Source organism: Rhinatrema bivittatum, chromosome 7 (genome assembly GCF_901001135.1).
Source record: "Rhinatrema bivittatum chromosome 7, aRhiBiv1.1, whole genome shotgun sequence".
In the NCBI taxonomy this organism is placed as follows: domain Eukaryota; kingdom Metazoa; phylum Chordata; class Amphibia; order Gymnophiona; family Rhinatrematidae; genus Rhinatrema; species Rhinatrema bivittatum.
The window spans coordinates 260,863,636-260,881,607 of NC_042621.1; the positions used below are offsets into that span (position 1 = coordinate 260,863,636).

General features: G+C 44.4%; 1 protein-coding gene and 1 long non-coding RNA gene across 5 annotated transcripts in view; one reads left to right on the forward strand and one right to left on the reverse strand.

Annotated features, from left to right (window-relative positions):
* The window catches only part of LOC115095861 (zinc finger matrin-type protein 4-like), a 354,259-nt gene that overhangs the window by 47,027 nt on the left and 289,260 nt on the right, over positions 1-17,972 (reverse strand). For 3 of the 4 annotated variants that reach the window (XR_003857896.1, XM_029610141.1, XM_029610140.1), the window contains one exon: positions 12,587-12,683. The exons of the other annotated variant lie outside the window; for it this stretch is intronic. Coding sequence is in view for 2 of the 3 variants with exons in the window: in XM_029610141.1 (XP_029466001.1) it covers positions 12,587-12,683 (97 nt within the window). In the remaining variant the exon portion in view is untranslated. The remainder of the gene's footprint in view (positions 1-12,586; positions 12,684-17,972) is intronic. 4 annotated transcript variants of the gene reach the window in all.
* Positions 1-17,972, forward strand: part of LOC115095862 — a 49,633-nt gene that overhangs the window by 985 nt on the left and 30,676 nt on the right. The window lies entirely within an intron of this gene.

Genomic DNA, 17,972 nt, shown 5'->3' on the forward strand with positions numbered 1-17,972 from the left:
ACGGGCTTATCTGAGAAGGCCAGGAGGCATCTGTCTGCGAGCTGATATCTCCGCTCCAGTGCTAGAGTGTGCAGCACTGATACTGGGTCAGCCATGTATCTCTCTTTCTTATGCAGCTCTCTCTTTTTTTTTTAATTTCCAAAGCTTCTGCTCCTAATAGCTTTGCCCCCTAAGTGACCAAAAGTGATCCGTCTTAGTTCTTTTCAAGTTTCAGTGTCTCGCAGTGTAGCACCATCTCCTATGCCAGGCTCATATATCTTACCGAATACATCCCAGGATCTGCTCTGCAATGCCCCAGGGAATGCAATCCTGGTGCTCTTCTACCTCCCATTATTCTTAAATCTGTGTGGCAACTAACATATGTAATGGAGAAGGTGTACACATGTATTACATTCTACACTGCCAGGCATTAGTAATTAGAAAAAAATAATTAATTAAGAAGAGTCAAGGCAGAGCTGAAATGTCAGGTGTAGGGCAATAAATGGTATTAAAGGCTAATTTTCTACAGGGAAAGTGCCCTTAAAAAAAATCCTAATTTCTCGCTACTTGTCCTCTATAAGTATGTCCCCCTCTTAGCCACTTTTGAACTGTTCATCCAGTTTCTGCCACAACTAGAAGAGCACCCAGTGACCCTCAGTTCATACTTTCCATGTGCCCTTGATGCTCTTCCATCCTCTTTATCATTTTGTCCGCCCTTCTCTGTACCTTCTCCGGTTCAACTATACCTTTTTGGAGATGTGGCGGCCAGAACTGTACACAATACTCTAGGGGCAGGCTCCACCATGGAGCGATACAGAGGCATTATGATATTCTGTTGGTTGAATATGGACTTCTTAGAAGGCATTTGACAAAATCCTCCATGAGAGAGACTCCTCAGGAAATTACAAGAGTCATGGGATAGGAGGCAGTGTCCTATTATGAATTAATTAGTAACTGGTTAAAAAACAGGAAACAGAGGGTAAGATTAAATTATCAGTTTTCAAAATAGAGAAAAGCATTAGTGGAATGCTCTAGGGATCTGTACTGGGAATGTGCTGTTCAACATATCCATTAGTGATTTGCAAAAGGGAACAATGAGTGAGGTGATCAAATCTGCAGATGACACAAAATCATTCAAAACTTGTTTAAAAGAGCAGCGGACTGTGAGGAACTGTGTAGAAAGACCTTGCAAGAGTAGAAGATTTGGCCTCTAAATGGCAGATGACATTTACAGGTGAATTTTCAAAGGAGTTATGTATGTAAATGTAAACATACTATCGTAGCCATTTTCAAAAGCAGTTTACCTGCGTTAAATTCACTTAAAGCAGGTAAAACCTATTGGCAATTCAATGGCATATATTGCAGCAATTTTCAAAAGCCACTTACACTGGTAAAGTGCATTAATATGTGTAAAACAACCGTTTCAAGCATGTAAATGCCTTTGAAATTCAGGCCCTTTATGTACATAAGTGCAAAATGATGCACACAGGGAAAATTAATCCCATCTAGTGGTACACAATGCTGGGTTCTTTATTAGGATTCACCACCCAGGGAAAGATCCTTGGCGTACTTGAAGACAATACATTGCAATCCTCAGCTCAGTGTATGTGGCAGCGGTCAGAAAAAGCAAACAATGTTAGGAATGATCCACAAAGGAATGGAGAATAAAATGGAAAATATCATTGTGGCCCCTCTTCTAATGTTAAGCTGAGAAGTGTAGAGATCACGTTCAGTCCTGGGGCTAAGTCCTCGCACAATCCAACAGCCCAGGATGTGGTTTCGGGAAGGGAGGGGAAGATAGATCTCAGGGACCCATGGTGTAGGGGATGAGCCTCTTTTGTGGGTGCAAATTCTCAGTAGAAGTAGTGTAGATGAATATACGTGCCAAAAATAACCAGTTTTGACACAATGGATTGGTGTTCCAATTTAAAATCGATCTTCAATAGAAATCAACTGGCATTATACACATTTAATTCTAGTTACATCCATGTCCCAAAGTTATTCTCCGATGCATGCAGGGCATGCCTCCTAGGTGGGTAGGAGTCTGCTAGATTTGGGGGAAATGGCCTTCCCAGATTAACACCTGAGGTCCAGATGTACTTCAGATTCCCCACACCTCCAATCTTCTCTTTTCCTGAGGTAGAGACTCCAGTGGGCATCTCCAAATGAACAAACGTCTTCCTCTCACGTCTCCTTTCCAGACAGTAACTTGGAATCTTTCAGGATGAAAAGTCCAGAGCAGAAAGGACGAAATAACACCTCTCCTTTTTCCCATTCCTGGGCAGGAAGGGTGAGAGCAAAATTCCAACCGGAACAAAAAGAAAAACCCTTCATCAGCTAAACCCGGTCACCACTGGGAGTGAGATGGAAAACAGGTCGTCCCTCATCCCAAGCCTTCCCAGAGGCAGGGAGATTTTCCTCCAGGAGCAAGGCCCAGAGGATCCAGCAAACTTCAGAAAGTAAAATTCAAAATCCTTGTGGTAACCCCATCTGCCAGGGTGTGGATCAGAGAGGTAAACCTCCACTCTCTTATTCTGGAACACTAGGTCATGAGGTTCAGACCACTAGGGACAGGTGAGCAAAGAAAAATCAATGCTTCTCCGTCGAATGCCAATAAAAATATGCCACACTGAACTCCCAACTCTGAGCAGACAGGAGTTCACCACTCCAGCAACGTCAAGTTTAAGGTACAGACATTGATTCACAAAGTGCTGAGCCATGACAGTCCTGTTTGTTTAAATGCTCTGTTAAAAATCTATAAATCTACTTGTAATTCCAGACCGGCAGGGTGGCATTTGCTCAACGTACTATCCATGCGTATGGCTCATTTATGTGAGGCTCGTGACAGACTGTTTTCCATCGCTGCTCTGTTACCTTGGAATTTACTTCCTAACGAGTTGGGAGCGGAACAAAGTCTTCTAAATTTCAGTAAGAAATTACAGGAATTACACACACAGGCAGTTGGTAATATTTTAGCATGAAGCTGTGAAATCCAAGGTTGTCTGCTGAGCCAAATGGTTATTTCCTCTTGGTGTCATACCAGTGATACTTTTATATATCACTTAGTGTATTATGTGATGTTTATGTTAACTGCCTAAAATAGCTGAGGTATGCGGTCTATACATGTTTAAAATAAATAAAATGGCATGACCTCTCCTTTTCTAACTCCATCACCCAGGTCCCTTCTACTGAAGATCTCAAGGGGTCGCCATATCAATCCATGGTGTGGCTGCACCTTGAGCACTGTGTGCAGGTCTGGTCACCGCATCTCCACGACATACCGGAACATAAAAAGCTGCAGAAAAGGCCAACAAAAATGATAAAGAAGATGAAAATGCTCCCTTAGGAGGAAAGGCTAAATAGATTAGGGCTCTTCGGCTTAGAGAAGAGACAATAGAGAGGGATAGGATAGAAGTTTAAAATCATGAGTAGGGTGGGACAGGTAAATAAGGGATGGTAGCTTACCCTTTCAAAAACATGCTAAAATAAGCAAACATGCCATGAAACTCATAACCAGCAGATTTAAAACAAATCGTAGACAGCACTTTTTCACTCTGTGCGCGATCAGGCTGTGGAATCTGTTGCCAGAGGACGTGGTCAAGGGAACTAGCATTGTGGGCTTAAAGAGAGGTTTGTACAAGTTTTTGGAGGAAACGTCCATAAAACATTACCAGCCAGGTAGACTGGGGACAGCCATCGCTAGCCCTATGAGTGAGTAACAAGGAAGAGATCTATTTTTTTGGATCTATCGAGTACATTATGTACCCCCTCTGCACTCACCCTGATGCCTACTCTTTTCTCTCTCTCCACTCCTTCTACTTTTATCCTCTGTCTCCCTTCTTCCCCCCCCCCTCCCCCAACTCAGATAGTATGAGGAGAGCAGTGCTCTTCCTGGCATTATATACGGCCTGGCACACACTTGATTTTCAGTCACTTTTCCACCCCCATGAGGCTTTGTGCCCTGCACAGCTGCCCCCTTTCACCTGCTCCCAGGTATGGCCCTGGTAGTCTCTCTCTTCTGGACTGATCTGAGCCCACAACACTTAGGAAAAGAAGAGTTTGCCATCATTATCACTAGTTCTGTGCAGATTTTCAAGGAAACATGACATTGCGGGCTTTCATGGAGGCACTGTGCCTGATTGATCACCAGGCGCCTCCTTCGTGTCAAGTAGATAAAACCTTCATTTACATGGTGCAGCCCTGTTCTGTAAGAGTGAACCCTGTGCATTCTGCTCTCTCAACTCCCTTTTGTGCGAACACTGAGCAAAGCGCAGGAGAAAGCTGGAGAGGAGAAAACAGCCTCACATCTGTCTTTGTAAGATAAGACAAAATAAATAAGGAGAGTGGGGGAAAAAACAATGGAGAAGCCTTTCTTGTTCCAACACAGAGCAGAATCGTGCAATTGCCAGACAAGACACTGAAAGGAATGGAACTCCCAGGCTTACCTGATGAGGTTGTCACACGCACAATTCATGATTTTTTTTCCAGAATGTGAAACAGAGTTAACAATACAATCACTAGACAAAAAGACTAACTAAATACTAGCATAGGGCCCCACTGGGATCCCTACTAAATAGTTTGGCCTAGTAGTTAGGTCAGGTAACATAGAATAGAGGAATGTACCATCTCTGCCACAGCACAGCCACTGGAGGTCTCTGCAATGGTTTATTCCTGTTTGGATATTAGCAAGTGATTCCTAGTGTTTGTGTGGATTTTGTCTGTATGTCTGTTTCTTTTATTTTCTCAAGTTTGCATAGTTCAGGCCTAAAGCCTTCAATGAGGAGCCAGGGAGGATAACTTTCAAGCGGCTGCACGTGCCCCCATATGCATGTATATGATATATACAGGTTATGAAATACGTGTAAGTCTACCCTGCAACATGTGCGCGCATGTAAAAAAAAAATGCACGAATCCATATTGCACTTAACTAGATAAGTTCCTATTTATTCGGCGGCACTTATCTGAATAAGACTCAAATAGCATTATTTATCCTACTAAATCAGATAGCTGGATAAGTCTTAAATAGTGTTACTTATCCGGAAAAGTAGCTTTATCTGAGATGTATCCTTCCATCTTACTAGAAGCTCTTCTCAGACTGACTTTTTTTTCTCCCAAGAGGCATCCCAGTTCTCCCTTTGATGTCACTAGGAAATAGTCTCAGAGGGTGCTTTAAGCTGATACTTAGGGTGAAATAAACTATTTAAAACCTTTCTGCTTTGGGTGACAGTAAAGGATAAGAAATTTCAATATAGTTTAAATTAGTTGTTTGGGTCCCCAATACTTGATCATGAGAGGTCTTGAACGAGTAGCTGTGAATCGGTTATTTACACTTTCAAATAATAGAAGGACTAGGGGGCACTCCATGAAGTTAGCAAGTAGCACATTTAAGACTAATCGGAGAAAATTCTTTTTCATTCAACGCACAATTAAGCTCTGGAATTTGTTGCCAGAGGATGTGGTTAGTGCAGTTGGTGTAGCTGGGTTCAAAAAAGGTTTGGATAAGTTCTTGGAGGAGAAGTCCATTAACTGCTATTAATCAAGTTTACTTAGGGAATAGCCACTGCTATTAATTGCATCAGTAGCATGGGATCTTCTTAGTGTTTGGGTAATTGCAGGTTCTTGTGGCCTCGTTTGGCCTCTGTTGGAAACAGGATGCTGGGCTTGATGGACCCTTGGTCTGACCCAGCATAGCAAGTTCTTATGTTCTTATGGCTCTTTTTTAAGTTGCATTCACTTTTATTGCCACAGCTGCCATATTTAAATTGCAGCTCTGAAAAACTCATGGGACCATCCCTGGACTTCCTCTACCTGGGATTTAGGGTTTATTTTAATTTTATTGGGTTTGGCTATTTTTTTTTTTTTTTTTAACTTTTATCTCTGCTGCGGCTGAACCAGCCCCTGAGACAAGAAGCAACAACACTGCCATCTTCCCTAATCGCGGCCTCACTTTCCTTCATGCTGGGGGCTTTCCAAGAGCCCCCAATGCTGAATTCATCTTCCTCTGTACAGCAGAAGCGTTTGCAGGGCTGCCGCCACTAACACTAGAATACCCACGTGGCGTGAGACTGCCTGCGATTGCAGGAGCAGAAGACCTGCCTCAAGCACCAAGAGAGATAGCAGAGCTCATGTGGCTGTTCTGCTTCTCCAAAAGATCCTCTCTGCACTGCAGGGAGGACATGCTCCAGCTCCCCCCCCCTGCAGTTTGTCCTGCCGGCAGCCAGGTAAAAAGATAAATTTGTATTTTAAACTCTTTTTTCTGGATACATAAGGTTAGACATAGGGTATGGAAAATCTGCTGCTCTCTATCTCACTTCTAGTGGCTAAATCAGTCAGTGTCCCAGTGCAGAGAAGTTCCTTCTTTATATTGCTTTTCTTCAGTGATTAATTATCTTCTCATTTGGAAGACAAGGAAGTTTTTCCACCCTTCTTGTCTCCTGTTTGTTTTTTCCATTTTGAGTCAGAAAATTATCTTTTTGTTCCTTTGGGACTGAGTGCCCTTGGTACCAGGGACCCAGCTTCTAAATCCCTGGGAAGAAGAGGAGTCTTTCATTTAAGAAGAACCTGATGAATGGAAGGTTCTTCTGTGAGAACTGGATTCCTGTCCATTACAAGAGGGAAGGAGCTGAAGGTGTTATTTCTACTGACTCAAGTGGGCTGCAATTGAGATGAGATGCCCCTTTGGGGGCCGATGCACTAAAATGTGCCCAGCCTAGTGCATGGGTTTGTGTGCGGTTGGGCGTGCATCTTGGACGCGCTAGACTAGCGCCCAATGCAGTAAGGAGATTAGCGCGTCCAACATGCGCGACCTAAGAAATATGCACCCGATAGCACCCATCAGATGTAAATTCTGTAGTTGAGGGCATTAGCTATTACCCTCCTACGCAGGAAAACGCTGGGTGCCCAGCGCTCACTTTTTAATGTGGCAAATTTAACGCCAGCCTCAGAGGTGGAGGGAAATCAAGTCGCACTCAAGGGCTCACAGAAAAAAAATTAAAAATAAGGTTCTTTGTGTTGCAATAAGTGTGTCCTCTTTCTTAGCATCATTGTGAAACTTTAATTTACTGCTTGCAATGGAGAAAAATGCATGTATATTTTTACTTGTTTAAAAGAAACCTACTTTTCTTTTGGTCACACAGTTTTAAACATCCATAGCAAGGGGCACCTATTATTTTGCTGAGGATGCTGAAGTGTATTATAACAAAAAAAAAGAAGCGGGATCAAAACGGAGGCTCGTATTGAGCGCCCGTTGCAACTGGGCACCCGATGCAATAAACTTGAGTGCTATGGGCACACAATTCTCCTTTTAACACTGCCTCTCATTTAAATATTACGTTGGGTGCCCAGGTGATGGGGCTGTGCGCATATTAAGACAACGAGCTCAATACTAGCGCCTGTTTTCAGCCACCATTTTACTGCATCGGCCCCTTGGAGCTTCCGGATGGAGAGTTAGGAAATTCAAGACTGCAGGAAAGGTATGAGGAGTGGGACTTGCTATACTTTGATAAGTAACTGGGACTAAATTCTAATCCTTCTACAGTGGGGAAAAGCTTCAGATAAATTGGGGGGCGGGGGGGGGGGGGGGGGCGGGGGGGGGGGGGCGGTTAGAAGAAGGATCACATTTTCTTCAGTCTGCGTAACTGCAAAGGGAAAAGGAGATAAATTCTTAAGGAACTGGCTTCTATACATTCAAAGACTTTACTAGAAGAGTGAGGTCACAAATTTATTCATCTTTATTCTTGCTCATCAGCTTTATTTAAAACCTAAGTGCTGTAAAGAATTTTCAGCCAATTTAATGTCAGCTATTAGTAAAGGAGTTGGAAACCACATTGCTTCTCGTGTGATTATCAGTGCTGTTTACAGGGACGGGAAAAGGGCTGTGTACTTTCATTAATGCAAAAGGGCCTTGAAGCTATGCTTCTCTCCACCCCTGGGAGCCCTGGACATCAGAAGAGAGAAGCTGTCCATGGAGAACTGGTTGCAGACGGGGTCTATTTTATGTCTCTGTGCCTTGGGGACAGCATCGGGGTCCTATCCCACACAGTGGTTACCTCACTTTTAAGACTTTTACAATCACTTGCTCCAGATACAGAGCAAGTGTAAATATACGCGAGCTTGATGCCAAATTATAAGCAATTTATGCATGAAGAAAAGCAACTTACATGCGTAAATGTTGGCCCCGCCCAAAAATGCCCCTGGTCCGCCCCTTTTTTACTCTTGTGGCCTTACTTATATTTTGAGGTTTATAAAATAGCCTAAATATAATATAGGCTACTTAACAGGCATATATGCTGATTCTTCCATGTGCAGCTTCTGAAAATTCACCTTCTAGTTAGTAAAGACATTTATTTGAAATCATATCCAATGGTTGATAGTTTCTTTCTCTTTTGGATTGTTTGCTCTGTTCAATTTTTGTTGGGAGGAAGGTTTTACCCACCCTTCCTACCCCAGAGAGAGAAAAAAGCAAAGAGAACTTTTTTCTGTCATTTTGTTTCCCCTCAGCCCAAGGTATTCCCTTGCCAACCTGGCAATTGATCAAGGAGGAGAGGCTGGCATCATAACTGGGAGGAGAGAGGGGGCACTCAGCTACCACCCTGATGCTCACCATTTATTTATTTATTTTTAGCTTTTATATACCGATCTTCTTGCATTGGATACAAATCAAACCGGTTTACAGTGAACAATAAAAACTTGCCAGTGGGCTTTACATAGAACAAGAAACATCAAAGCAAACTTTAAGTAACAAAGTATGAAAAATTAATTCAATAACATCTTAAACAAATTGAAATTACATAGCAATACAGTTACAATAAGCGATCGATCCAATTACTTGGGCTTGGTTGCATTAAGGGTGAGAGGAAGAAAGATGATGTGCAAAGGGCTTGAAAAGAACGAAAGACATGGGAAATAAGACCAAAGGGTATCTGAGGCCCTCATATAGGGAACGTGTGATTAGAGTGAATAAGAGCGAGTTTGAAAGCGCATAGTAGCAAATCATACTTGCGAGGAGATTGGTAAGGATATGTTGAGACTATGGTGAGAATATATTGGTTAATATGGTTAATATACACTAATTGCAAACAGCTAAGGAATACAAAAGAAGATCCAAGCAGTATTATCCCAGATATTGTGGATAGGAGAACCCCCATTTCCTGATTACTGAAGACAGTTTCACAATCCATCCCAGGAGGGAGAAAGCACCTTTAACAGGTATTCTCACAGCACAGCAGGATGTTAGTCCTCACATATGGGTGACATCATCAGGATGGAGCCCAATCACGGAAAACTTCTGTCAAAGTTTCCAGAACTTTGACTGGTCCCTACTGGGCATGCCCAGCATGGCACTAACCCTGCAGACAGCAGGGGTCCCCCTTCAGTCTTATTTAATAGCTACAGGTAGTGCCGAAAAAATAAAACAACAAAACGTTGCGAACCCAACACCATGGGGCGGCGGGCGGGTTTCGTGAGGACTAACATCCTGCTGTCCTGTGAGAACACCTGTTACAGGTAAGCAACATTTGCTTTCTCACAGGACAAGCAGGATGGTAGTCCTCACATACGCCTCCGAAACGCCCCCGGGCCAGAACCACACCCGTGGCCCCGCCCCCGGATGACGCGCCGCCGCGACACGCCCCTCCGACACGCCCCCCAGGAAAGCTCCGGGATTTACGCACGCACCGGCAGCCTATGCAACATAGGCTCGGTGCGCGCAGGGGGAGCTTGGGAGAGGTTTTCGGGGGGTACGCGCGTACCCCTTTGAAAATCTGCCCCTGTATATGCATACTATGGACTCAGAGAAGCTCCCTGGAACCTTCCTAAGCCTTTATATTGTTAGGAAGGGAGCCTCCTGGGACCCAGAATCCTTTGCAGGTCTGTGCCTTAATTAGATGGCTCCAGCCTGGGTTCTAAGATGGTTTGAGGGAATCTTTTGTATACTCCCTCACAGGAGCACAGATTTACAGACTTACTGCTTACAGCTGTTTGATGGCAATATGGGGCTGATTTCACTTCACTCCCCAACTGCTGGTGCAACCTTTCTCTGCCTGCCATACAGAACATCTCAGCTTTCTTCTTCCTTACAGAGCACAATCACTGCTGTCGGACGACTTGTCCTCTGTCTGATTCCTCTGCTTTCTTCTACTCACTGTAGCTGGTTTTCTTTGCTTTCCTCTCTCCACCTGCTATGCACATGAACCGAACATGATGCTTCAATAGAATAATTTTCCTCTTACTGCAGTTTGCTTTTGCAGTGTGTTTTGATGGCAATAAAATTCAAAAGTGTCCCTCATTCCTCTCCGTAAGTTCTCCCTGGTCGCTGAAGCATGTTGACTGTTCAACCTTCCCTCTTCTACTGCTGCTGGAGATCACTTTTAATGATCAGCATTTTCCCTGGTGTCGTGCTGGGACCTCCCCCTTGCTAAAGCTCTAATTAAAAGCTTCATACCCTAGTCTCTCTGATTTCAACAGAAATTAATGAGCCTGAAGGTCCCAGCCTGGGACTGTCCTGGTTTTCAGATAACATTTGCTCAAACATGACAGTGCCTGAGATCATAATCACCCACACTCCGAACCTCCCTGCCCTTCCCCAGCCTCTCAGAGCTGTATACACCCAGTGCTTAGGTGGAAGCAGCCCCTCTCAGTTCCCCTTCTTTGTTCAAACTGCAGCGATCCAAGCACCATCCCAGCCCTGGCATCTGACTGAAGCCCCCATTCTGGAGGAGCACAGAGAAGACCACCCAGAGGACTCTAGTTTAGCTTCAAAAGCTGCTACAATAGGCATCTTATCTTTTGATTGAAGGGGCAATCCCCATTTTCCAACCTAATAATGTTTACTCTTCTCGATGTGAGCTTCCCTGTGGGGAGGCAGGGAACGTGGTTAAGTGCACTTTAAGCAGTACCTGTTCCAGCCGGATGTCTTCCTCAGTCTTCTCCCCCAAAAAGCGAACAAAATGCAAGAACAAGAGAAGGAAGAGGGCATCTCAGACCTGGCTAAACCTGCAGCTTGTCTTTGTGCTCTCCTCCTGTTCTTGAAGACCAAAGAAGCTCCTACTTCTCACTATCTGGTTTACTATCACTGGATAGAGTCTGGCTCTTGCTCTACCAGAACTTTCAAAATCTTGCTGCATTTATCAGTGGACGTCACCGTGCTTACACTGCGAATCGGACCCTCAGCACATCATTAATAACGACAGCATAGCTAATACTAGATGGCTCCTAGTCTTCAGGGGGCAAGCCTATCCCATGCTAATTCAAGACATCTCATGCCACTCTGGTGCTCATATTCAAGAAACCAAAACTGCAAAGCCAGAGGGCCGGATTTTAAAAGGGTTACGCGCATAAGTTATGCGCGTAACCCTCTTAAAAGGCCCCTGCGCGCGCCGAGCCTATTTTGCATAGGCTCGGTGGCGCGCGTAAGTCCCGGGGCTTTGCAAAGGGGGTGTGTTGGGGGCGTGTCGGGTGGGTGGCGCGAATTTCGGGACGGGGCGCGTGTCGGGGGCGTGGTCGAGGCCTCCGGACCAGCTCCGGGTTGGGGGATGGTGCGCCAGCAGCCCGCTGGCGCACGCAGATTTACGCCTGCCTCTGGCAGGCGTAAATCTGCCAACAAAGATAGGGGGGGTTAGATAGGGCCGGGGGGCTGGGTTAGGTAGGGGAAGGGAGGGGAAGGTGAGGGGAGGCGGAAGGAAAGTTTCCTCCAAGGCGCTCCGATTTCGCTCGCCGAACCCGGATTTTTATAAGATACGGCTACGCGCGTATCTTATAAAATCACGCATACTTTTGTAAAATCTACCCCAGAGTTCATGGAGATTGCAGTGAGAAAAAGGAAGGTAGTGGCACCAACTCTAATGATGCAGGATCAGTGAACTGTGCCAACACTTTCTGGAGGTATGCAGCACCATACAGATACACATTTGAAAGAGTCCCTGCTTCCTGGAGCTTATAAGCTTGTAGACACACAAGTGTACATTACTCCATGAAGTTATAGTACTGTAGCTGACTGTCCTGCAGACCAGCAGTATAAGTTGTTGGTACAGACCACTGAAATAGACATGCTGTGGACTTACACCAAAGCACCTGTCGCATTTATCGTCCTTTGCAGTTAGGGGTATGAGTAGTAGCGTCGCCTCATAGGAGTTATGCCAAAGATGTATTATGCCAAAGCATAAAATGAGCCCACAGAACCAGGCTCTAGTCTGCAGATTTCAGCCTGCATTATTGTGTACCAGAAGCCCCAGGACCAGGAAGTACCCCAAATAGCATAGTTACACAGTTGGTTAAGAAGAAAGACCACCACAGATTCATCAAATCCCACCCACTTCAGATTCCCTCTTTCTGCATTTTTCGCAGTAATCCAGAGGAAGGAAAAAAAAATCCACTGCATATCTGTATCCAATTCCACAAAAGTTAAATTAAAAAAAAATTCCTTACCAAGCCCTAAATAAATAAACATCTCACAATAGACATCAAAGCAAAGTGTGAGCCAATTCCTGATGGGCTTTTGCCTGGATGCCTCTTTTAAATGTACAGGAAAGGTCCCTTAATAAGAAATGTTTTAATCACATCAGTGGCACTGCAGCCTGAGAAAAAAACCAAGGCCTTCTGTTCCACCTACTTGTTCTGATGTCGGGCGCCTTGAAGGTGCGCGTGATATTGCTCAATGGAGTTTAGGACCACGTTGCACGTATTGCAGGTGTAACTGCTTCTCAAAGCTGAAAGAGAAGAAGAGAGGGGGAAGCAAGGAATGTGGAGGGGGCGGAGTGGAGAAATGGCGCATGGGGAGTCCAAGAAAGAGTGTGAGTGAGAGATTAATCCAAGAGGGAAACAGAAAAAAAAATGAAGACAAAGAAAGACAGGAAAACAGGAGAGAGTTAAGGAAAGAGAAGTGGATTGGGAGAATGAGGGACAGGGAGTGGGTGAGGGAAGGAGAAGCATGAATCGCAGTAGCGGAACAGGATGATGATTGCGAGGCCGAAGAAGAGAATAAACAGAGAGGGAGAGATGGTGGGGAAAATGGGATGCATGGAGGCAGGGAAAAAGGAAAGAGAGAGAATGAATTAATAATACATCCTGGAAAGCAATAGAAGTATTATCTATTACAAAATATTTGTTCTTGTTAGAATTCATACTAGGGAACTCTTAGACCTCAGCTAGGACAGCCATTCCCCACTGTGGTTAGGTAACCGGTTAAAAGAGAGGAAACAGAGAGCAGGACTAAATGGTCAGTCTTCCGAGTGGAGAAATAGGAGTCAAGGAGGGCCCCAGGGATCTGTTTAACATATTTTATTTTATTTATTTAAACATTTTTATATACCAGCATTGGTTGTGGACATCATGCCGGTTTACATCAAAACTGGTAAAGTATGGAAGTTACGTTTTAACAGGGAATTAGAAACTGGGAGGAGGGTAAATAATTAAATAGGATAGACGAGAAAAAACAGTAACATTAACATTAACATGGTTCCTCGGTGTGAACGAGGAGAGAGGATAACAACATATGGTTCCTCAGTATGAGGAAGATGGAACAGACGCAATGTGGTCTATTTTTTATTGGAGAAGGTGTGAGTTTTTATTCTGGGTAGGCATGTTTGAACAACCATGTTTTCAATTTTTTTGAAGTTGTTCATACATGGTTCAAGGCGTAGGTCAGGCGGCAGTGTGTTCCAGTGAGTGGGACCTGCTATGGAAAGAGCACGGTCACGTGTAGAGGTGAGATGGGCTGCTTTAAGGGAGGGCACAACTAGGGTGCCTTTATTGGTCGTTCTAGTCGGTCGATTGGACTGGGTGGTTGTGAAGGGTAGGTCTAGCCAGTTGGAGTTGTGGGTGTAAATTGCTTTATGCATTATGGTGAGTGCTTTGTAGATAATGCGAGAGGCTATGGGGAGCCAGTGTAGGTCTCTGAGTATAGGGGTGATGTGGTCGTATTTACGAGAGTTTGCAATGAGTCTCGCTGTGGCATGTTGTAACATTTGTAGAGGTTGTAGAGGTTTGATGGAAGAGTAAGGGAGTCCTAGAAGAAGAGCATTACAGTAGTCTAATATTCATTAATAATCTGGAAAAGGAAACCAGTGAGGTGATCAAAAAGTTTTAAAACCGCAGCGGATTGTGAGGAACTGCAGAAGGATCTTGCGAGACTGGGCCTGTGAACGGCAGATGAAATTAAATGTGAACAAGTGCAAAGCAATGCACATGGGGAAGAACAATCCTAGCTAGGGGTACACAATGCTGGGTTCCTTATTAGGAATCATGACCCAGGAAAAGGACCTTTGGAGTCCTTGTGGACAATACTCTGAGGTCCTTAGCTCCGTGCACAGCGGCAGACAAAAAAGTAAATGAAATGGAGAGGAATGGAGGATATTACAATGCCTCTGTACTGCTGGGTCTCACAGAAAAGCTATGGCAGAACTAGAAAAGCTACAGAAAAGGGCAACAAAAATGATGGAGGAGAAGGAAAGGATCCTTTGTGAAGAAAAGGCTAAACAAATTATGTGTGGCCCCAGAGTTTGGAAAAGAGATGACCGAGAGGGGATATGATAAACAATTATAAGATCATGAAGAGGATGGAATGGGCAAATAGGGAACGGTTATTTGCCCTTTTAAATAATATTAAAACCAGGGGACATGCCAAGAAACAAACAATTAGCATATTTAAAATAAATCAGAGAAAGTTGTTTTGTTTTTTTTTTCACTCAGCTCACAATCAGATTTTGGAATCTGCTGCCAGAGGACATGGTCAAGGCGACTGGCATGACGGGGTTTTAAAGAGGTTTGGACGAGTTCCTGCAGGAAAAGTCCATAAAACAATTATTATTAGCCAGGTAGACTTGGGAAAGCCGCTGCTAATTCCTGGGGCGTAATCCTTTTGGGACCTGCTGGCTACTTATGCGCTGGACCGGCCGCTGTCAGAAGCAGGATGCTGGGCTCGATGGACTTTGCTCTGACCCAGCATGGCACTTATGGCCTTAGGTGCTTCTGAGTTCTCTGTGACAGCAGCATTAACATCCTGTTCCAAGCTGTGGCCACCGACTCAGAGCGACACACGTAGGATTCTTGGCAGGGTGCAGTACCTTCCTGTGGACCAAGAACAAATGTATCCCAAGAGGATATTTTAAATGAGCTTTCAAGACCACAGAGGTCCCCTCCTTCACATGGGATCTGTTTGGTCACATCTGAAGAAGCGGAAGCTCAAATACAGCCTTTTTATGTACGTGAGCAGACATCAACATAGAAGACTAGAAATTATACTGTGCATTGCTGCCATTTCAGAAGGAAAATCTGAGTGTTTTTCTTTACCACCAAAGGGGCAAAGCTCCTTTCAGAAAAAGGGACATCAACGCAAGGTGTTGTGTGATGTGTGCCGAGTAAGGCGCTCGCAATGCGGCTGTGTAATTATTTTCTTTTTTTTCATCAAAATTTCATAAAACATTTTCGTATGCAATCCTGGTAACATAAGAAAAAAAGTCATTTTGCTGAACAGCCAGGCCATGAATGTTACATATTTGGGGACATTTTCAAAGGTGCGTATGTGGCTCTTTGAAAACCGCCCCAGCGAGAATGCACATAAAAGTATGCAAGGAACACGATTTCATGTGCACTTTTACGCACACGCTAAAGAGACATTTTTTTTGGGGGGGAGGCGGGGTGCCAGAGATGGGGCAGGATGGGGATTTATGCACATTCTTTCAATTTTTTAACGTCTGCGTATAAACTCCCGCTGAAGAGCAGGCCACACTGGGTTCTGCCCACACCTGCAGATTTTCAAAGCGGATTTAAGCACGTTAAAATGGCTTTGAGATTTTTGGGCTAAAGCCTGCGGGTAAAAAGTAGCCACAGACTTTTACCTGAAAATGGCCCTCCCCACGGCTAACTGTGGTGCGCGTCCTAAGAAACAGCAGAGCTGTACGGACACTTTTTTTGCCCCTGGTTTATGTCTGTGACACATCTGTGGCCTGTTTCTGCCCCGACAAGGACCTCCCAGTATACAGCAAAGGTGCATTTGACATCTCTAGACCAGGAGCCATCAAGAGTACAAGGGAGCTTTACCCAAGAGAGAGGCCTGAAAGGACAGATAAGGAAACGTCGGTATCTTGGTCAGTTAAGATCAGTGGGAGCACTGAGAGGAGAGGAGCCCCTTGCTGGTGGCTGAAAGGAATCAGTAAGTTTTTGCTTGGGACATTGTCTTTTTTAAAAGTATTGGGGCAAAGTGAACTATTTGGGAATATTATTTAGTGTGTTTGTGCTTTTAATAGTAAGGCAGTGAATAAACAAGTTTAGACTGTTTGTATTTTTAAATAGTCAAAAAGACAGCTAGTAAGCAGTAGGTAGTGTGTTTATTTTTAAAAGTCCGTAAGGCAGCTAGTAAGCAGAACTGAGTGTTTGTATTTAAAAAGAAACCCCAAAAACCCCCCACAAAAAGTAGCCAGAAGCTAGAAATAAGCTAGGAGCAGTGTATACCTAAATAAAAAGGTTGAAAAGTTCAGCTCAGTTACTCACCTTGGAAAGTGTTGAGGTAGTGTGATAGGGTTTGAATAGGTAGCAACACTTGTTAATCAAGAGAGCAGTGAGTCACTCTGGATGACTAACTGAAGTTAGACTGTTTGGATTATGATTTTTTACCCACCGGTGAAAAGTTGTACATGTGCATGCGATGCAAAGAACTCCTGGCTCTCAGAGAACGAGTCTCATGATTGGAGACCATCAACCAGGTGCAGCAGGAAAGGATCCTGTAGCAAGGACCTGCTCTCCAGGTGATGCATTGTCCTTTCGCACTGAGGATATCTCCCCAAGGCCCTACTGCCCACGAGGGAAGGGTTAGGTCGGCCGTCATAGTTGGTGATTCGATTATTAGGAATGTAGATAGCTGGGTGGTTGGTGGGCGTGAGGATCGCCTAGTAACATGCCTACCTGGTGCGAAGGTGGCGGACCTCACGCGTCACCTAGATAGGATTTTAGATAGTGCTGAGGAGGAGCTGGCTGTCGTGGTACATGTGGGCACCAACGACTTAGGAAAATGTGGGAGGGAGGTTCTGGAAGCCAAATTTAGGCTCTTAGGTAGAAAGCTTAAATCCAGAACCTCCAGGGTAGCATTCTCTGAAATGCTCCCTGTTCCACGCGCAGGTCACCAGAGGCAGGCAGAGCTCCGGAGTCTCAATGCGTGGATGAGACGATGGTGCAAGGAAGAGGGATTCAGTTTTGTTAGGAACTGGGGAACCTTTTGGGGAAGGGGGAGTCTCTTTCCGAAGGGATGGGCTCCAACTTAACCAGGGTGGAACCAGACTGCTGGAGCTAACCTTTAAAAAGGAGATAGAGCAGCTTTTAAACTAGAACAAAGAGGAAAGTCGACAGTTGCTCAGCAGCACATGGTTCAGAGAGAGGTATCTTCAAAGGATACTAATGATGCATTAGAATTAGGGCATCCCGACAGTGAGGTTCCAATAATAAGAAAAGTAGTCCAAGTGCCTGTAACTAAAAACTCACCTGAGCTAAAAAATTCTAACTTATCCCTATCAATTAAAAAGCAGAATGAAAATACAAACAAAAAACAAACTTTGAAATGTTTGTATACTAATGCCAGAAATCTAAGTAGTAAGATGGGAGAATTAGAATGTATAGCAGTGAATGATGACATAGACTTAATTGGCATCTCAGAGACATGGTGGAAGGAGGATAACCAATGGGACAGTGCTATACCGGGGTACAAATTATATCGCAATGACAGAGAGGAGCACCTGGGAGGCGATGTGGCGCTTTATGTCCGGGATGGCATAGAGTCCAACAGGATAAACATCCTGCATGAGATTAAATGCAAAATTGAATCTTTATGGGTAGAAATCCCTTGTGTGTCGGGGAAGACTATAGTGTTAGGAGTATACTACCGTCCATCTGGTCAAGATGGTGAGACGGACAGTGAAATGCTAAGAGAAATTAGGGAAGCTAACCAAATTAGTAGCACGGTAATAATGGGAGACTTCAATTACCCCAAAATTGACTGGGTAAATGTA